The sequence below is a fragment of the Lipotes vexillifer genome, unplaced genomic scaffold, assembly GCF_000442215.2.
Source record: "Lipotes vexillifer unplaced genomic scaffold, Lipotes_vexillifer_v1.1 scaffold276, whole genome shotgun sequence".
In the NCBI taxonomy this organism is placed as follows: Eukaryota; Metazoa; Chordata; class Mammalia; order Artiodactyla; family Lipotidae; genus Lipotes; species Lipotes vexillifer.
In genome coordinates this window covers 299,418-321,726 of record NW_006782461.1, presented here as the reverse complement: position 1 = coordinate 321,726, position 22,309 = coordinate 299,418, and the positions used below count along the sequence as shown (strand labels likewise).

The 22,309-nt window shown below is 42.9% G+C and overlaps 1 protein-coding gene across 1 annotated transcript in view; it reads right to left on the bottom strand.

Annotated features, from left to right (window-relative positions):
* GAB2 (GRB2 associated binding protein 2) overlaps window positions 1–21,461 on the bottom strand; it is a 49,510-nt gene extending 28,049 nt beyond the window's left edge. The window contains exon 1 of the mRNA XM_007455293.1: window positions 21,167–21,461. Coding sequence (XP_007455355.1) covers window positions 21,167–21,428 — 262 coding nt within the window. The 5' untranslated portion in view covers window positions 21,429–21,461. The remainder of the gene's footprint in view (window positions 1–21,166) is intronic.
* Between the last annotated feature and the right edge of the window lie 848 nt (window positions 21,462–22,309).

Below are 22,309 nucleotides of genomic sequence, written 5' to 3'. Positions count from 1 at the left end.
AAAAAAAAAAAAAAAAAAAAAAAAAAAAGAATAAAGCACAAATACATGTTCCAACATGTACAAACCTTGAAAGTACTGTGCTAAGTGAAAAGAAGCTAGACTCCATTTATACGAAATGTCTAGAAGTGGTAAATATATACAGACAGAAAGTAGATTAGTGTTTGCTTACGGCTGGGGTGAGGATGGGGTATGGGAAGTGACTACTAATGGGTATAAGGTTTCTTTTCGGGGTCATAAAAATGTTCCCAAATTAGACTGTGATGGCGGTTGCACAGCCCTGTGAATATACTAAAAACACTGACTTGTACACTTTAATTGAGTGATATATGGTGTGTGAATTAAAACACACACACACGCATAAGCCCTTTGCAAAGTATGAAGTGTAAAGTATATGCAAGAGATTAACAGTCATCCAGTTAAATTCACCTGACCTTTAGTTTTTCTTTATTTCCTCTCCGAAGAGAAAACTGAACACTCAGTAAATACCGAGCCCTTACTAAACTCCCTTGAGTAAGAGACATTCTCCCCTCCCTACCTTCAGTTCCCCATAGCTCCTCCAACCCCACTGTGTTCAGGGTTTCACCCCATAATCATAGCAAGGCAGTGGGAAGTTCAGCTAAACAAAAGGCAAGCCCTCATGGTTTGGGGTGAAAAGACTCAAGCAGGTTGAAATTCCACCTCACAGTGTGTGGACCTCATGCACAGGACAGGAGTCAGGAGCCCAGGGATCCATTTCCAGCTCTGCTGTTAACTAGCTGTGAGATCATGGACAGGTCTCTCTCTGAGCTTTAGGTGCTTACCTGTCAAGATGGGAGGATAATCCCTGGCCTGCTTGTCTATCTTACTGGGCTGTTGTAAAGGGCGAATGAGATAAGGATGTGAAAACAAATCCATGCACTCATATAAATATTCACAGAATTTGTTGTTATTGCCTGGGTACCTTTTGAGGAAAGGAAAGAATGGTAAAGATAAAGGAACCATTAGACAATACGTGGCTGGGCTGTTTTTGGTATGTGGCTGTAAGGCTGTTGTAATGATGTGTCTTGGGTCATTAGGAAGGTCAGTTGTACAGCAAGAAGAAAATGGACATTTCCAGGCTTCTGGCCTGAGCTTCGATCTCCAAGTCTAGACGAAAGATAATGCCAGAAAATGCCTGAGTCAATTTGTTTTCTTTTCAGCAGGGTTTTATTTTTTCCTCTTCCTCCTGGCTTCTTTTTAGGGCCCTACAAACTCACTCCCCTTCCTTTCCACAATCACCCCTGGGAAGCCTTCCCAGCATAAAAACACTCCTCCCACCTTCTTGCAAAACTCTAGGACAGGAAAGCTCTGAAGGATTTCAGTAGAGGAGCCCAGCCCAGCCATCCACTAGCTAGTGATAACAGGAGCAGGAAAGGGGTGGTTGGCGGGAGCTTCTGGAAAAGGTGACTGGCCAAATAATGACCGGTTCCCTTATCTCAATGCCCTTTTAATCTTTATCCTTTCCCCCCCAAACCCCACCCCAAGCCTCAGTGGGTCTCAGAACCCGTAAAATGGTAGACCAAAGTTCATGCTGGCGCCCAGGCTGGATTCAAAGCCTGGCTCTACTAACTCCTGGCTCTGTTCCTGGACAGGTTACAGAAACCTCTTTGATCCTCACTTGTTCAATAGGGAGAATACATACTTTGCAGGGCAGCTGCAACGACTGGAGGTCATTTACACAAAGCATTTAGCACAGCACCCCACCATTCTTACTGCTCCTATTCCTAGAGTACACATGGAACTGGCTGAGACCCTGAAATTGGCCAAGAGGTATGGAATTTCTTTCCAAGTCACAACTATACCTTCTCTAGATGTTATACGTGGACTAATAAGGACGAAAGGGACAATACTGACTACAATAATCACAGCTGCCATTTACTGAGCACCTACTATGTGTCTCTGGTCTACCCCGTGAGGTAGATATTACTTACCTCCATTGTTTTTTTGTTTAGTTTTCTGGGGGGATGGAGAAACTGAAGCTCAGAGAAGTTAATAGTGAGCTCTGGGGTCACACATTTAGGAAGTGGCAGAGCCTAGATCTGAAAGACATCTCATTGTCTTCAAAGCCAATTATTTTCACCCACGCAGAGAAAAGAGTTCCTACACAATCCCTATGAGGTGAATGGTATTAGCTTCATGGGAGGCAGAGTCAAATAACAGAATGAGGGTCTCGGTCCAGGTCTGCTGCCAACTGGCTGCGTGACCTTCGATACGTCATTTCACCTTTCTGGGCCCTGTTTTCTTTATTTATAAAAGGAAGAACTTGGATTAGACCAGGGATACACGTCAAAGTCATCTTTGGGAAATTTACGAGAGCGGCTCCATGTAAGACCTAATGAGTTATATTTCCACATTTAGATTCAGATCCACTGGCTTGGTTTTTAAGAATCTCTGGTTCTTAATTCTGGGGCAGAGGCAGAAGGGTTGGGGTCAACTGAAAAATCAAGGGCAAAGCAAGTTCTGAAAGCCAAATGAAAGAAGTTCTTCCCAAAATCTTTCCTGGTATCATCAAAATTCTAAATTGGAAACCATCCATGTTCTGCCTGGCCCTCCTTATCATTTGTCCACAGCCGACTCCAAAGGAACAGTGAGCAACAGAGAGAGCCTGACGTGGTTCAGAAACGTGGGAGTCCAGGTTCTAGAACTACTTTGCCACAGGGCCTTGGGCAAAACTTTTAATCTCTCTCTACACCTCCTCTCCCATGCTGTCAAATGCCAAAGAGAACACCCACCTTACAGGGTTCTTTTGAGGATTCAATGAGGTGAAATACGGGTAAATAGTAACTATTAAATACTAAGTAAGTGGTATTTAGTTGACAATTGTTAGAAGTAGACAGGTGGTAAAATTCTGAGGGTTCTAACTGGGAGAAGATGATTAATGAAAGAATTTTGAAACTAATGGTGTCGGACTTTATGGGATGAGTGGTCCCCTGGAGAAAGCTAATTGAAAAGCAAGAATCAGATGGGTGGAGAATTCTAAAAACAAAAACCTGCTGACAGATTGGCTGAGTGCAAAATTGGATCAATAGATCCAGGTCCATTTTAACTCACAATCACAAGCCTGAAATTATTTTAAAAGGAATAATCCTCAAAATCCTCTGGCACACATCATTACTAGAGAATTTATTCATACATTTAGGATCGAACACAAAATGTCTTCACTCTATATACAATACCTCACATAATATGGTAACCGGAGGGGAACCTAGGGTCCAATCATTATCACCACTGCCCTCCCTAATCACCCCCAAATCTCTCATTTACAGTTGGAGAAACCGTGGTCCAGAAAGGTGAGGCTACTTGTCCAAGGCCACACAGTGGATCAGATGTGAACCCTGAAATTAAAACTCAGATCTCTTAGTCCAGGGGTCCTTCTGCAGTACCAGAAGAAAGATGTATCAATGTGAATGAAGATATATTCTCTATAAAGCGGGGGAGTAATCAAGCCAGGAGATCTGACCACCAGGACACTGGCTATTTGGGATTGCTATTTTGTCATGAGTTTATAATGTTACTCATATTTGCACGGTAAGTAAACATTTGCTGGATCAAACTACTAAAGACTAGTATAAATAATTCCCCAAGTTCAAAAATATAAGTCTTCTAGTGTTTATAAAAACTATAAAACAGAGGAAGGAAAAAGGGGAGGCAGAGAGGCAGTAACATGAGACCCTGTGAGACCTTTCAGGGACCAGGCCTCCCCACTCCCCTTCTGAGGAAGGATCTGGGAAGAAACACCATCTCAGAGATCCAAGGGCCAAGTCACAGCACCCTGACCTTGACGGATATGATCTCTTGGTCTACTTTAGCAGAAATCAATCCTGTGAAGGGGCACAGGGCAAAGAGAGTGAGTGGCTGCAGCTCGCAGGCATGTCACACAGTCTCTGGTCACACGTCCTTACATAACCTTCCTTGCCCTGCGGCATCTCATTTCAGAGATGGGAAACTAAGGTCCACAGCAAATGCCATGCTTTCTATAAGGTCTCTGGTGAGAACTAATTATGCCTTCCTCTAAACCTTTTATCGTACATCATTTTGCTTTTTATTTTATGCCGGGCATTCACAAATCTCTCATACTAAACAGATCGTGAGCTGTTAGAAGTCAGGACCTAGACCATCTGTTTCTCTGGTGGTGTTCAGCACAACGCTGTGTGTCTACTAAACGTCCAGATTAGAACAAGGTGCTCAATATACATACCAGGGCAATACGTTTTGTCAGAATCTTTCCTCTTTGTGTCAGAAGAAGGAACGAAGAGCTCCAGGATCTGAACATAAGCTGCTGGTCAGGGTGGGAGGAACTGGTACCACTTAGCAAGGCTGTCTGAGTTGTGTGTGTTTCTGGTTTTGGACAGCTGGTCTATATTTAGCCACGCATGCATTGTCCAGTTCACGTCGGACAGGTCAGCTTTGTTCTTATCTCACCTGCCACACGGACAGCACACCTCAGTTGTGACAGACCTTACTCCTGCTCCTTTGAGAGGGGCTTCGGTTGACTGCGTGTCCCCCTCAAAGAGTCAATCCATAATTGGAATGAAGCACTCTTGCTGTTAACTTAGGGTCATGAGTACTGGCCGTGGGCACTCTGCTAAGAGCTTCAGGCCTGTCAAAAAGAGTGGATCTTGTCCTTGTTCTATGAGCTTATACTGCAGTTGGGAAGAGCAAATTTATACTTGGGGCATCACTTCTCCCTTCCCCCAAGGAACTTTGGGGACTCATTAGTATTCCCATGGGAATCAGTCCATCTAGTGGGCACCACAAGCTCACATGTCAATGATGCATCTGACCCTTGTGACCTTTCCACAGAAATATCGAAACCATATCACTGTATTTTTAAGCTAACCAACTTCATAAGAGGTTCCTTCCTTTCACAGTGACTTTCACTAAGAGACAACTGGCTACCAGCGTGAAACACAAGTGTCAGACATTCCAATGATGGGAGCTTATCAAGAATCATTACCAGCGGCAATAATCACAAGAACAATCCCTGAAACTGCTCGAGTCTGGATGCTGAGGCTGGGATTCTAAGAGCTCCAGCTTGCCTAGGGAATTATGAGATCCGCAGCATTACCTGACCCAGAACTGTGGCTGTAGGAGAGACAGTGTGGTCAGGGGAAAGGAACGTGGATTTTGAAACCTGAATCTGAGTGTTTTGCTGTGGAACCTAGGAATGGTATCCGAATCTGTGCCCTAATTTGTAAAATTTTTACGAATAGCTACCTGCAGCGTTGTCCTAGAGAGTCAAGGAATGCCATAGTGTCTGTATATCAGTGCTCCACAAAGGGAACTTCTCCCTTAGCACTCCATCACTGGGGTAACCTGGTGCGTGAACTGCATTTGCAGACCTTCAGGGTTTGATTAGAGGCAGGACTGGTACCAGAGCATGCAAATGGATTCAACTGGCCTTTGACTGGTGAGTAGAGGACTGCAGGCAGAGAGCCTGGCAGGACTCGGCTTCCAGTCGGCAGCTCTTTCTCAGCCACTGTCTCCAGTCCTGGGGTCACAACAATCTCCTGGCTTCGTACCTGTAGCTTCCCTATTCATCTTCCAGCCTTGTGTCTTGATGCCTCAGCAACCCTAGGTTTTTTTCACTGGGATCCAAAAGGGAGAGTTGTTTTTTAACATCCCTAGGACGGCCAGCACACTAAGACCATATGTACATGTATCTGGGTAGGCCTGCCAAGGCATATTATTATACTAGAACAGGAGTTGGCAAACTGAGGACCATAAATCATATCTCGTCGACTGCCTGATTTTATAAATAAAGTTCTATCCCTATTCATGTGCATATTCTTTATGGTTGCTTCTATGTAAAGCTGAGTACTTGTGACAAAGAACGTTCAGGTGGTAAAGCCTAAGATACTGACTATCTGGCCCTTTGGAGAGAAAGTTTGCCAGCCCCCAGACTACAAGTTCTCCTTCTAGTTTGTACAATCGTGTCCTCTCTCAAAAATCTTAGTACCTAACTTAAGCTGCTCACTAAGGAGACAGAAGCGGGCTGAAACCTAGACCAGTGAATCCCAAACCTATGTTTTGGAATAATCAAGAAGAATCACAGGAAAAGCCAGTGTGGAGAGCCCATGAATATTATTATAAGAAATCATGGGCTTCCCTGGTGGCGCAGTGGTTGAGAGTCTGCCTGCCAATGCAGGGGACACGGGTTCGTGCCCCGGTCTGGGAAGATCCCACATGCCGCGGAGCGGCTGGGCCCGTGAGCCATGGCCGCTGAGCCTGCGCGTCCGGAGCCTGTGCTCCGCAACGGGAGAGGCCACAGCAGTGAGAGGCCCGCGTACAGCAAAAAAAATAATAATAAAAAAAAAAGAAATCATATTCACTTTCATTTCAGCACACCTTGGGCACAAACAACATGCTAGTTTCTAGTCAGCCCACAGAATCAAAAGGTACAAGAGAATAATATGATTGACTTGTGTTGACAGGCTTGGGAAACCTTCTTGGCAAAGCCAGAGAAGGTCATCACAAGAGAGCAGAGACAGCAGTGAGTCTTTCTCAGGTCTTCATGCACATGCTGGAGACCCTAAGCAGGTATCGGGACAGTGTGAGGCAAGGAACTATATCTAGAATTTCAGGGTATGGGTTAATAGTTATGAACATGGATTCTGCAGCCATACTGTCTGGGTTTGAATCCCAGGTCCTTTACTTAGTAGTTGTAAGAACTAGGGAAAGTTACTGAACCTCTCTGTGCCTCAGCTTCTTCATCTGTTAAATGGGAATAATGATAGGTATCTACCTCATAAGATTATATGAGTTAAGATCTGTGAAATGCTCTGAACACTGCCTCTACATGGTAAGCTCTATGTAAATATTATCTCTTACTGTTAGTAGTAGTATATTTAAAGAAACACCTTTGTTTTTTGAGCACCTCAGTAACTTAAGTATAATGCATCTCAAATCAGGAAAGTCAGCAAGGTTTATTTGATAAACATATTAATCACACACAGTAAGAATGTTTCCAAGTTCAGGGAAAATAGAGATAGTGTTATTTAGGATGTTTCAGTTTTGGGGAGATAAGAATAGCACGGTATACACACTCAAAGGGCTGCCATGAAGATCACAGAGAAGGCTGCAACAATTTATTAGCCATACACCTGACAGATATTGAATGTGTGCTTATCATGTACCAAACACCATGCTTTAAGTGGATTCTTATATAATCCTCATAATAATACTGTGAAGAAAGTCTTGTTTCTATTTTACTGATGAAGAAATTGAGGCTCAGAAAAGTAAACTGACTTGCCTAAGACCATGTTAAGACTGAACTCATCAGTGTTGTGGATTCATGTATTTATGATTCCAAGACCTATGCTCTTTGCTCTTTGTACTAAATTGACCTCCTGAACCGGTGTGTGTGTGTATATATATACACACACACACAGGCACACACACACGCATCATAAAAGTATAAGATGAAACCTGGGTTTCAATTCTAGCCTTGCCAGTTATGTTCTTGAGCAACTTAGCTCCCCTCTCTTGACCTCCAGACACTGTCATTTGAGGAGTTTGGAACAAAACACTCTCTAAGGGCCCTTCAAGACCTCATATTCTAGAATTTTCTCAGTTTATGAAATCTACTGCCTTCTCTGTCTTGGCTGGGCGTTTTGGCTGTTATGATTCACCAGCCATGAAGAATTCGTTCACTGACCTCATCCACACGAGAAGTGAGGCGGTGGGGAATAAAAGCAAACAATAAATAAATGATAGATATGTAAAATAAAGTTCATATCCTACCTCTTCGAACTAGTTAGAACATCATCCATTTTCAATTTTTCTTTGCTTTTTTAAAGTTGTTCTTTTTCGTTGTATACCACTATTTCAATATATAGAATTGTAGACTCTATGCCCTGTTAATAAGGTTAGAATGTTTTTGAAGCTTCTTTTTTTCTCCCTCCTCAACAGTGAGTTTCTCAAAACAACATTTGGAAATAAGTTGCAATTTTTTCAACTGTAATTTTATGTAACTGTAACTATTTACAAAGTTATAAACGAACCCTATAACTAAATCATTCATTTGAATCACCATTGGGCAGCCACTATGTCTCTCTACTAATGTGGTGACAGAAAGATAAAAGGGTCATGTTCTCGTCCTCAGGTCTCTCACATATCTCCCTTCATTCCCAAACTTTGAGCTCTACCCTCAGTGAAGTACTACCGGTTCCCTAAGCTTCGGGGAACTTGGAGGAAACAAGAGAAACCTGAACTTTGAGGTGGTGGATGTGTTAATTAACCTGATGGTGGTCATCATTTTATAATGTTTGCATATATCAAATCATCATGAGGTACACTTTAAATATATACAGCTTTGTCAATTATACTTCAATAAAGAGGTGGACAAAAATAAATATCTGGTGTATTTATTTCCATTTATGTGAGGGAAAAAAAGAAAAGAGAGAGAGAAACCTGAAGTAACTGGGAAAATCCTGTATTGATCAGTTTTAACCTAAGTTGATTAGAACTTTAATTTCTATCACTAGCCAGATAGGGGCTTGATATGGAAATTAAATCCAGAAATTGAAAAAATTTTTTTTTTTCTTTTCACACTTGAGGTTAACCTCAAATTTTTTTTTATCTGCTAGCTATATCTTGGCATATAGCCAGGCAGAGTTCAGTTAAAAGCAGCAAAACTTGGCGAAAACTGAGGGCCCCAGGACCTGGAACTATACACAGAGGAGGCAGGCAGTCACTGAGAAGGGTTCCAACCGGAGGACCTGACAAAGCTCCTGAGGCCACTGAGAGTGGGTGCGCGGCTTATGCTCTTCTCTGGCATGTGACCCTAGAACAGGACCTGGCAAAAACAGGTACTCAGTGTGCTGAATGAGTGAACACAGAAACGGAAACTGGGCATCACCCAGAAATGGGGGCAGCTGAGTCCGAAAGGAGGAGGAAGCTGTTTAGGGAAAGCAGAAGTGGAGTTTCTTCAGAAATTCAGGCAGACAGACCACTGGCCACCCGGAAGTCAGCCACTGGGCGGTGGGGCTCCAGCCACTGGCTTAAGGATTTTGGTAAGACTGGGGTCTCTGAGAGGCACTAAATGAAAGCAGGATGGGATCTAGTCCTAGGTGGAATTTGATACGACAGTCAGGTTAACAGGGAAATGACTCAAGAATGGGCTGACCTTACCTCGCACACAAGATGAGGGTCAGAACTGAGCAAAAGGGGTGAAGGATCCCAGAGCCCTGACTCCATGCTGGCGTGCAGGGTGGGCCTCGACTTGAAGGTAGAGTCCAAAGGCCTTTTCAGAGTTCAGAATCCTATGCAGAACTGTACATAACTGGATGTTTAATCATAATCAAGAGTTTCAGAGGTCCAGAGTGACCTTACCACAAAGTTCAAAGTCCTGATTCTACCTTTAGCCAAAAATTAGACTTACATTGGGCTTTGGAATCTGGTCTGGGACCAATTCAACAATAATTTATTACCCTCCTTCACTAGAGATAATTAGAAATACTCAAAGAACAAAAAAGGGGGAGCATCTCATGGGACGTCTGGGGAATTATCCAAAGCTTCTGGTGTTGAGGAGTTGGGATGAGACACTCTCATTTCTAACAGTCTGTGGGTTTGGCAGGTACATTAGACTTTATGCTGGCTGGCTGGGACGGTGTGGGGGAGTGTCTGGTATACAAGGGAAAGTAGGAAGGAGGATCAAGGCTTAGAATGAAAAGAGGAGGGTCAGGTTTCTCCCTGTATCCCTTTCCTCCTCCAGAGACCTCCCCCTGCTGCAGGTCAGGGCTGAAGCCCGTTTCAGGACAACGCAAAAGTGTCTGCGGGGATTTTACAGAGTTCATGTCCCAACTCAAAGCCTACTCTCAGGGTGACAAGACCCAGCTGTAGACAAAAAAACAACAAATAAACAAAAGATTGAGGAGGAAGGTCTGATATTTCAGGGTTATTTAGAATACGAATTTTTTTTTTTTTAAGGCATGAGGATTTCAGATCTGGCTGGAAACTGGTCTGGATGTTTATTTTCCCCACTGTGTCTGGAAAAAAAGGGTGGGTGATTCAGAGAGCAGCCTCCGCCTCTGGGCTGGGGCCCGGATCAGTCTCCACTCTGTTCTTCTTTCCTCCGGGGACCTGTGTAAGCCTGGGGAGAAGCTGCCTATCACCTCCCACATTTGCTCTAAGCTTCCAACAAGGGTGTCCCAGAGGAGTGAGAGATCTGACCTCAGTTAAAAAAAAAAAAAACCCAGAAAACAAAAGGTAGGGGAGGGAGCAAGGGAGGAAAAGTTCCTCCCAGGAATGAGAAGAGAGAAAGGGTCAGGTCGCTTAGAAAGGCCTCTCTCCTCCCCACTGTCCTCCACTCCCAGCTTCTCCCCGGCACTCCCACTCACTACGTTGCGGTAGTGGGGGAAGGGACCAAGGTCACCAGAAGGTACCTGAGTGGACCGCCTGTCTCCACCACGGCCCTCCCTGCTGTGAGAAGTCCAGCTGGAATAAGGGGTCCTGACCTTTAAGGCACCAATCATTCTCTCTGGAGAGGAAGGAGCTGTTTGAAGACCCTGATAACATTCCTCCACTGGGGGGCTGAAGATTTCCCCAAACGCATACCTGCGGGTATAGTTTCATCCTGGAAGGGAACCAGGACTTAAAATAATTCTGCTGTTGAGTTACTGGGGAAATTCACGGATTACTAGAAGTGTAAATATTCACAAAATATTTAAAGTAGGGGGCAGTCTCACCCAAAATTTTAGTAGAGAAATGGTGGGGAACAGATAAAGAACAGTCGGTTGGAACTCTGGGAGGTCATCTTTCCATGGAGTTAGTCATGCAACTACTGTGAAATTCCTGCCAGGGAGTTCAAGAAGGGAAAAAGCTACAATAATGGACAGGATGTGGAGGAGGCTCTGGCCTTAATTTCAACATATTCAAGAGTTGCAAACGGGGCTCTGGTGACCTAAACTCCCTGAGCTTTAGTTCACAGTAGTTTGTTGGCTACTCTGAGATGGATCACGTTATCTTGCTGATTTAGCCGTCCGAGATTAATATTAATGTATAGACGGCACTTTACTTTCCAAATGTTGAGTTCTCAGTGATCAACTTCTTGCTTCTCCTCTTTGTTGGCTCTTTTGTGATTTACAAGCAGCCACAATAAACAGGTCTGTGAAAAGGGGTTCGGATAAGTGAGAAGGAGTTAGAGCATACAGCCCTAGGGTGGAGTTAAAAGCCTTGGATTCTAGATCCGGCAACACTGCTTTCTGGCAATGTCAGTGCCTTTAAACTTTAGCTTCCTTATTTGTGCAACAGGAATAGCGCTAGCAGCCCTGCCTAGCTTATTTTGTTTCTTTATATGCAAAGGAGACTGCGTAAGTGTTGTGTAGACTGTAAACTTCTCTAAAAACACCAGATACTTAAATCATATCCTGTTCATCTTGACCTCCAGATATAAAAATCATCATTTTCACCAAAAGTACGACACGGAAAGCAGCGAAACAAGCAGCTACTGTTCACATTGTGCGCCTATACATTTTCCCAGCTTCCTCCCAACCCCTCTGCAAGGGAGCATAATCTCCATTTTACAGATGATAACACCTCAAAGAGATGGAGTTACTTATTCAACATCCTAGAGCAAATAAACAGCAGCAGCTAGGGTGCCTTTCAGAGTGCACGTTAGAGTAAGGGGCTGTGCAGGCCGTGGACCAGCTACTGAATAGAGGGAGGAGGGAGGGGATGAGTGGGAAGGAGAAGCCCTCAGCTTAGAGGATTCAAAGGGGTGAGGGCTTTCCTAACAGTGGGTGACTCCTGAGCCCATGAATCATTCATCCGTGCTCTGTGCTGGGAGCTGCTGCTTTTTATGTGTGGTACATCTGGTCAGGGACAGCTGCCCACGACAGGGCCACACATGTGAGGACTTGGACCCGCCTGCTCGTAAATACAGCTCAGAGCAGCTTTCTGCCCCCTGACTTGGGGGACTGAAGGCTATTTTGATTCCCAGAGGAAGGCGGGGTTCTTGCTGTCGCCTGTGCGTACATGTACACACCCCCACCCCCAAACAAACAACAAGCAAACTCCATGTATGTGATATGAAATCTTGATATTCATTCTTAGAATTGCTTTTCCTTTCTGAGCATCGTGCCCGGTTTCCTTTTGGAAAGAGTTCTCTATCAGGAGGCTGTTTCTTCCACCCTTGTGTCGATATTCAGACTCAGTGCCACTCCTGGTCTGGTCTTGATCCTAGACAGGTTTTATCCTAGGCAGTTTTGGCTGGAATACGTGAGGAATTGGAGAGTGGCAGCAGAAAGAAGAAGCTGGGGGTGGCAAGAAGGATTAAAAGAAGACTCCATCTGCTACAGAACCGCTTCCAGCTAAAAGTGAAAAACACAAGTTTTTTTTTAACGGGTCCCATCACAACTCTTTTAAAAAAAGAAAGGAAAGAAGGAGTATCTGCTTGAAGGAAGCTCCCCATGGGAAGAAATTTCTACAGGACCAACAGCAAGCAGGGGTATGGACTGCACAGCTCCAGGAGACACCTCTACATAGAATACAGTGTGAACACTCCTTTGGGAAATATGAAACTTGAGGGGCTGCCAGTGGTCTAAGGTCTGCGTTGATGAACCCATAGAGAAGCAGAATTATTGAGTGAAAAGAGGATTTTCTCTCTATTTGAAGAAAGGAAACTAAGACCTCAATCAAGTGACTTGTTCACATCATCCCAGACTTGTGATGTGAGTTCAGGCTTCCTCGTCCCCAGCCTACAGACTCACCAATACAGCCTAATGGCTCGATTAAAGCTCTAGAAGTTACTAAGTTCTTGGAATATTCGAGCCCAAGGATTTCAGCAATATGGGTTGGTGAGGAGGGAAGACTGAGCCAGCTGTAGGACGCTGGTGAAGGGGTCAAGGAGTGCTTCCAATCTAATACATGGTGTCCACAGGGGCAAAAATATCGGGGCTTGGTTCTGGCAGATTTTCATATTCCAGGAGGTCCAGGACAAAGAGACAGCATATTATAATGCAAAGTCAGACCTGGGTTAGACTAGAATCCTGGCTCCATCATTTTCTAGCTGTGACCTTGAGTCAAAACTGTTGCTACCTCAAAAGATTACTATGAATTTTTAGTGAGAATTTATGTAAAGTCCTTATTTTACATAGAGTAGATGCTCAATACACAGCTCCTATATTTTCCTTCTGCGGCCACTGAAGGCTGGATATCAGTACAGGATGCTCCTCACATAAGGCAGGTGCTGACGCTAACACCCAGGTGATTGGATTGTTCTCAACAAGCCTCAGCAAAGGGAGAGCAGCAGTTGTATTTAGGAAGAATCTCAGGCAGATGAGAGTTGGATAGCCCATCTGAACCCAGCCAAGGCTCGGTTCAGAGAAGAGTTTTAGTCCTGGAGTGCTTAGGCAGGGAAGAAATAGCACTCAGTTTCTTTATTTGAAAAAAATAGAAACAGTTGATAAAAGTGATTAAATGAAATAAAGTACTTAAGCAAAAGTAGGTAGTCAAATGTTAACTTCCTTCCTGCTTTCCCTCAGATCCTGATTCTCAGTGAAAAGAAACACTGACTTGGGTGATTAATCTCTCATTCCTTACCTGAGGGCTTTATAGATATAATATATATACTTTCAAGACAGCTTCTAAATTACAACATAACCTATTATGTGGCTGAATATTTTTACATACCAGATTCTCCCATGAGAAGGAAGAAAAGGCCGTCTGTCTTCATCAGAAAGATCTCACAAAAAATCCTAAACCTCAATCAGAGACAAATAATACCCTTGCTCTGGTAATTAAACTACTAGACATCTAATAAAATAATCCCTTAAAAAAGAAGTTAAAAGTTAAAGGGAATATATTGTTTAATAGACAAAGCTGCTGAAAAATACTGACTTGATTATTTGTCACCCCCTTAATACTTCCCCTCCTTTTCTTCCCTCACTGAGATGGTGGTGCATGGGCTGGTGCCTCCATCCTTGGTGATGCCTCTGTTACAGAATTTCCCTGTGACTGTCTGGTCATGTCTGTTCCCTCCACTAGACTATGATGTCTGAGGGCTGGAACTCTATGGTTCATCTTTATAGTCTGTAGCCTCAGTGATTATGACAGGGACTCTCATAGAATGAGTGCTCCATGAAGATTTGATGAATGAATGAGTAAATGAACAATGTATGAATGAATAAATATTCCCACCAAAGAAAGCAAGCCCAGATGATGTAGTTCTACATATTTGAATTTGAATTATACTTAAATTCTATATAGTAAAAGTAGGGATTCAGAAAATAACTATTTTTTAAATATGTGATTTTAAAAAAAGATATTGGCACCAAGAGTAATTTTTGCTACATATCTCAAGGATATGTTTTCCTTGGTAGGGACACCTCTAATCCCACAAGGGAATAGTTCACTTAAAAGCAATTTGCTTTCTGGTCCCTCCTGAACCCCATTATACCTATTTCCTAAAAAGCTGACGTATTCCTTGGACTTATTTCTCACATTTATGAAAGCTTTGAGACTAGGGGGTCTATGGGTTCTTTCTCCCACTTTTTAAAAATTCCTTTCTTATTTTATTCCTTTTTTTTGCATGAGTATTTTATTTCTTTATCAGGAATAAAATAAAATGAAAAACAAAAACAAAATCCATAAAGCCTAAAATAACAAAGATTTTGGGGGGAAAACAAAAAAGTCCACATAGGAAGCAAAAATTATACCAAAGAACTTAAGAGTAAAATGGGAGCTCATAATCCTTCCTCAAGGAAGATCACATAATTCCTAGGGCAGGACATCTAGCCCAGGCACAATCAGCTACATAATTTGCAGAGCTCAGTACAAACTGAAAATGCAGGGCTCCATGATCAAAAATTAAGAACTTCAACACAAATAAATGGAGAGATATCTTGTGTTCATGGATTTGAAGAATTTACCTTGTTAAAATGTCCATACTATCCAAAACCATCTATACACTCAGTGCAATTCCTATCAAGATTCCAATGGCATTTTTACAGAAATAGAAAAAACAATCCTAAAATTCATATGAAACCACAAAAGATGCCAAATAGCCAAAGCAATCTGGAGAAAGAAGAACAAAGTTGGAAGCATCATACTCCCTGATGTCAAAATATATTACAAAGCCATAGTAATCAAAACAGTATGGTACTGGCACAAAAACAGACACACAGACCAAAGGAACAGAAATAGAGAGCCCCAATATATGGTCAATATTTGACAAGGGAGCCAAAAATACTCAAAGGAGAAAAGTCTTTTCAATAAACTGTGTTGGGGGACTTCCCTGATGTTCCAGTGGGTAGGGTCCACACTCCCAGTGCAGGGGGCCTGAGTTCAATCCCTGGTTGGGGAACTAGATCCTGCATGCATGCCGCAACTAAGAGTCCCCATGCTGCAACTAAGAAGTCCGCATGCTGCAACTAAAAGATCCCACATGCCACAACTAAGACCTAGTGGAGCCTAAATAAATAAATAAATAAATTTTTAAAATGGTGTTGGGAAAACTGGATATTCACATGCAAAAGAACGGAATTAAAACCCTATCTTGGTACAGCCACTATGGAGAACAGTATGGAGATTCCTTAAAAACTAAAAAAAGAACTACCATATGACCCAGCAATCCCACTACTGGGCATATACCCTGAGAAAACCATAATTCAAAAAGAGTCATGTACCACAATGTTCATTGCAGCTCTATTTACAATAGCCAGGACATGGAAGCAACCTAAGTGTCCATCAACAGATGAATGGATAAAGAAGATGTGGCACATATATACAATGGAATATTACTCAGCCATAAAAAGAAACAAAATTGAGTTATTTCTAGTGAGGTGGATGGACCTAGAGTCTGTCATACAGAGTGAAGTAAGTCAGAAAGAGAAAAACAAATACCGTATGCTAACACATATATATGGAATCTAAAGAAAAAAAATGGTTATGAAGAACCTAGGGGCAGGACAGGAATAAAGACGCAGATGTAGAGAATGGACTTGAGGACACGGGGAGGGGGAAAGGTAAGCTGGGACAAAGTGAGAGAGTGGCATGGACTTATATATACTACCAAAATAGATAGCTAGTGGGAAGCAGCCGCATAGCACAGGGAGATCAGCTTGCTGCTTCATGACCACCTAGAGGGGTGGGATAGGGAGGGTGGGAGGGAGATGCAAGAGGGAAGGGATATGGGGATATATGTATATGTATAGCTGCTTCACTTTGTTATAAAGCAGAAACTAACACACCATCGTAAAGCAATTATACTCCAATAAAGATGTTAAAATAAATAAAAAACAAACGAACAAAAACCCTATCTTAGGACTTCCCTGGTGGTGCAGTGGTTAAAAATCTGCCGGCCGATGCAGGGGACATGGGCTCGAGCCCTGGCCAGGAAGATTCCACATGCTGCAGAGCTACTAAGCCTGCACGCCACGACTACTGAGCCTGTGCTCTAAAGCCGATGAGCCACAACTACTGAGCCTGTGTGCCACAACTACTGAAGCCCGTGAGCCTAGAGCCCGTGTTCCACAACAAGAGAAGCCACCACAATGAGAAGCCTGTGCACCACAACAAAGAGTAGCCCCCACTCACTGCAACTAGAGATAGCCCGCGTGCAGCAACAAAGACCCAATGTAGCCCAAAATAAATAAAACAAACAAAAAAAACCAAACAAAAAACCCCCTATCTTACACAATGCATAAAAATTAACTTGAAATGGATAAAAGATGTAAGACCTGAAACCATCAAAATCCTAAAAGAAAACACAGAGGAAAAGTTCTTTGACACTGGTCTTGGCAACGATTTTTTGGATATGACACCAAAAGCACAAGCAAGAAAGGCAAAAGTAAATAAGTGGGACTACAGTAAACTAGAAAGCTTCTGCACAGCAAAAGAAACAATCAATAAAATGAAAAGGCAACCTAAGAAATGGGAGAAAATATTTGCAAACTTCATGTCTGATAAGGGATTAATATCAAAAATATAGGGCTTCCCTGGTGGCGCAGTGGTTGAGAGTCCACCTGCCGATGCAGGGGACGTGGGCTCGTGCCCCGGTCCGGGAAGATCCCACATGCCGCGGAGCGGCTGGGCCCGTGAGCCATGGCCGCTGAGCCTGCACTTCCAGAGCGTGTGCTCCGCAGTGGGATAGGCCATAACAGTGAGAAGCCCGTGTACCGCAAACAAACAAACAAACAAACAAAAAATATATATATATGGAACTCATATAACTCAACAGCAAAAACTCAAATAACCTGATTAAAAAATGGGCAAAGAGCCTGAACAGACCTTTTTCCAAAGAAGATATTCAAATGGCAAACAGCTACCTGAAAAGGTGCTCAACATCACTAATCATCAGGGAAATGTAAATCAAATCAAAACCACAATGAGATATCACTTCACACCTGTTAAATGGCTATTGTCAAAAAGATATGAGGTAAGTGTGAGCAGAGATGTGGAGATAAGGGAACCCTTGTGCACTGTAGGTGGGAATATAAATTGGTACAGCCACTATGCAAAACAGTATGGAGTTTATTCAAAAAATTAAAAATAGAAATACCATATGACCCAGCAATGCCACTTCTGGATATATCACTGAAGGAACTGAAATTACTATCTGGAAGAGATATCTGCTCCCTCATGTTCATTTCAGCATTACTTACAGTAGGCATGACATGGAAACAACCTAAAGGTCCACTGAAGAATGAATGGATAAAGAAAATGTGACTATATATTAAAAAAAATCACATTTTTAATATATATACATACACACACACATTCTATAGACACATACACACACACACACACACACATATACAGTGTGTGTGTGTGTGTGTGTGTGTGTGTGTGTATAATTCAGCATAAAATGAAGGTAATCTCGCAATCTGTGACAACATGGATGAACCTTCAGGCCATTACGCTAAGTGAAATAAGTCAGACAGAGAAGGACAAAAACTGTATAGTCTCACTTATACGCAGAATCTAAAATAACCAGACTCATAGAAACAGAGAACAGATTGGTGGTTTTCAGGGGCAAGGATGGGGCAGGGGAAATGGGTAAGGATCAAAGGGTACAAACTTCCAGTTGTAAAATGAATAAATCCTAGGGATGTAATATACAGCATGGTGACTATAGTTAACAATACTGTAACAAGTGTATACTTGAAAGCTGCTAAGAGAGTAGATCTTAAAAGCGCTCACTACACATGCGCTCCGCCACACGTACATCTTGTTTATTCATTAATGGACGTTTGGGCTGTGCCCACATTTTGGTTATTATGAATAGCGTTTCTATGAACATTCGTCTATAAATTTTTGTGTGAACATATTTTCATTTCTCTTGAGTATATGCCTAGGAATTGAATTGCTGGGTCACAGGTTTAAGGTTTTAAAAAACGGACACACTGTGTTCTCCAGTAGCTGTACCATTTTACTTTCCCACCAGCAATGTATGAGGTGGGATGTATGAGCAATGTATGTTTCTCCACATTCTTGCCAACAGTTGTCATTGTCCATATTTTGATTACAGCCATCCTAGTGGGTGTGAAGTGCTAGTGATATTGCTTTGCATCTGCCTAATGATTAATGATGTTCAACATCTTTTCATGGGCTTACTGGTCATTTGTACATCTTCTCTGGAGAAATGTCTATTCAGATCCTTTGCCCATTTTTAAATGAGGTCATTTGTCTTTTTCTTGTTGTTATTGAGTTGTAAGAATTCTTCTTATATTCTGGACACTAGACCCTCATCAGATATGATTTGGAAATAATTCCACCCATTCTGTAGGAGGAATCTCTTTAAACTACTGATTCCTCAGCCCTAAGCCAGAACTACTGAATTAGTACCTGTAAGTTAGATAAAAGTTTTTAGGGTGATTCTGATGAGCCACCAGGTTTGTGGACAAATAATCCAGACCAGAGCTCCTCAAACTTTAACGTGCATACAAATCACCTAGGGATCTTAATAAAATGTGGATTCTGAGGGAAATAGAAAAATTCACTAGAATACCACAGTAATAATGGTTGTAAACATGATCCACTGATAAATGCTAAAATTAGTGCGCAAAAGTTTAAGGAGAAATTGGATATTTGCACATGATTAAAGTATTTCCTCCAAACTATTTATTAATTACAAAAGCAAAGACAGTAGTTTTACAGTGGAGGAACTTGGCAGATACTACCTTAATCAAGGTTAACATGACCAGTAATAAGACGTATTGACACCACGTGCCCCCTGATACAACGTGCAGAGAAAGGCACATCACCTCTGTGGTAGTCTCCCCCAAACTTCAATCGAATCACAAGAAAACACCAAATGGAGGGACATTCTACAAAATACCTAACCAGTACTCTTTTTTTTTTTTTTTTTTTTTTTTTTTTTGCGGTACGCAGGCCTCTCACTGTTGAGGCCTCTCCTGTTGCAGAGCACAGGCTCCGGACGCGCAGGCTCCGCGGCCCAGGCTCACGGGCCCAGCTGCTCCGCGGCATGTGGGATCTTCCCAGCCCGGGGCACGAACCCATGTCCCCTGCATCGGCAGGCGGACTCTCAACCACTGTGCCACCAGGGAAGCCCCCTAACCAGTACTCTTTAAAAGTGTCAAGGTCAAACAAGACAAGACAGACTGAGGAACTGTCATCACAGATTGGAGGAGCCCTGGAGACAGAACCAACAAATCTAATTGTGCTATCCTGGATTGAATCCTGAACAGAATAAAGACACTGGTGAAAAACAGGTGAAATCCCAGTACACTGCAGTTAATAGTACTGTACCAATCAATGTTAACTGCTCAGTTTTGACCACTATACCTGGTTAAGCAAGATGTTAACATCAGGGAAAGCTGAATGAAAGATATATGGGAATTTGCTGTACAATTTTTGCAACTCTTCTGTAAGTCTAACATTATTTCAGAATAAGAAGTTTTAAAGATAGGCAGATTCTGATTCTTTAAGTCTGGGCGGAAGTCTTCTGCATTTCTAACAAGTTCCCAGGAGAGGTTGACGCTGCTGGTCCACAAACCCCACTCTGAGCAGCGAGAATCTAAACCAGCGGTTCTCCAACTTAACTGTGCATCAGATCACCTGGCAGGCTGATCAAAACACAGATTGCTGGGCTCCACGCTCAGAGTTTCTGATTCAGTAAGTCTGGAGTGGGGCCCAAGAATCTGCATTTCTAACAGATTCCCAGATGAGGACGATGTTGCTGATGAGCTAGGAATGGTTTTTGTTTTTAAAGGGCTGTAAAAAATTTAGAAAACAGGTATATGAATCAGAGACTGTATGAGGCCTTAATTTATGTACAGAAAACGGATGCTGAGCCCCAGACCCTTGCTACTTAGAATGAAGTTTTCAAAAGACACTAATGCCTAGGTCCCACCCCTGAGGTTCGTAGTTAACCGATTTGATATGGGTCCTTGGCATCAGCATTTAAAAAATGTTCTTCTACTTCTGATATGTAACCAGCTTCAGGAAACCTAATTTAGGGTCTCCATCCGCCTCAAAAAAACCCTACTCCTCAATCATCCCAGAGTTGAGGATGAGCCCCAACAAATGTCAAAGAGCATTTCTGCAATTTAAAACTTATTTTGAAAAGTTGAGCTACGCTTTTTTTTGGAAGGTTAACAAAACCCAACACAAATCAGAATTTCCCCCTCTTGACTGTCCCTTCCCAAGTAAATATAATGAACACTGGATTATACATCAATAATAATCACAAGGGATCCCAAACCTCCCCCTGCCAAAAAAAAGTGGCAAGGATAACTGTGCAGGATGGTCTGAAATAGATGGCAGGAACGGACAGAGATGCATCAGAGAAGGGATAAAGGTGTGAGTTGCCCTATGAGATGGCTGACAGTTAACAGGGCACAAAGAGCTAGAGAGCTGAGGGAAGGGGAGAAAGGTGCAGACCTGCGAAATGTGGTGGCATGGAGGTACTTGAAGAAACACCATCAAGTACCTTGAGCTTCATCATAACCCCAACATATCTGTTTCCCACTTGAGCCTATTTAGTGCTAGGAAGCCCTCTAATATTTGGCTAACCCCTTCACACTCCTACCCTTTGCCTATTACTCCTCTGCCACAGAGGAAAGCCTTTAGCTACAGGTTGTTCTGGTTCAAGGAATGTGAAGGCCATCATCCTAGCCGCAACTTCCCAGCCCCTCCCAGGAAGTGCCTGGTCCCTTCTGAGAAAGATCCATGTTTGTTCCCATACCTGTGCTCTCCTCGGCCTGATTGAAGCCACAGATCTGGCAGATGCTCTGGACCCACTTATTCATGTCCTCCTCCGTCTCGGCCACCAGGTAAAAGGTGCGCTCGCTGGTCTTGATGTCAAACACAAAACTATCCTGCAGCTCCTTCTTGTTGAAGGTCAGGCCTGCATCCACCTGCTCGCAGAAGTTCAGGTTGATGATGCGCAGGGGCTTCTTGGAGTGATCATTCTTGTAGTATTCCAGAACATCTGGGTCACCGCTCATCCGCCCACTTCGCAGGATAAACCAGCGTTTCTTCCAGGCCTGAACAGGAAGGAGTAAGAAGAGGGTGGCAAGTCATTAGTTACTTCAAAGCTTTTCACAGGTCCTCAGATGTCACCAGGTTAAGGGTGGGGACTGTTGCACCTGCAGGCTGAGCATGGCCTCTATCTCCCTTTCTTATTTCCCCAGAGTTTCAAAAATGAAGGATGGGGACATCCCTTGTGGGCCAGTGGTTAAGACTTTGCCTTCCAATGCAGGGGGTATAGGTTCGATCCCTGGTCAGGGAGCTCAGATCCCACATGCCTCGTGGCCAAAAAACCAAAACATAAAACAGAAGCAATATTGTAACAAATTCAATAAAAACTTTAAAAAAAAAAGAAGGATGACTAGAATGCGTGTTAGTGCCGCATTTCACTATGGAAACAGGGTCTTGTCACTATGAGATGAGATGTGGCATTCCCACTTTTTAGGTCAGGAAGTCTGATGAGGACTAAAACACTTTAGAGCAATTATCCCATTAAGCTAGAATACAGACTCAGACGCACCTTTTAGTCAGGGTGGGACTTGCAAAACTGTAACATCTCAGTTTACGGACGGGGTCCCCCAATAAGACATGGTGAGTTGAAACAACAATGTCACACATAGCAAGTAGCAGAGAAACAAGTTTCCTAACTTTCAGTACACTGTGCTTTTTTACCAAATCATGATGCCTTGGAAAAATCACATAGAAACCCTTCTAAAACTTCTCTGAAGCACATAACTTCAGGATTTCCCCATCTCATTCACTGCTATATCCCTAGTACTTATAATAGAGCCCTGCACACACTAGGTACTCAATATACATAATTGAATGAATAAACGCCTTACATCCTGTCATACTATAG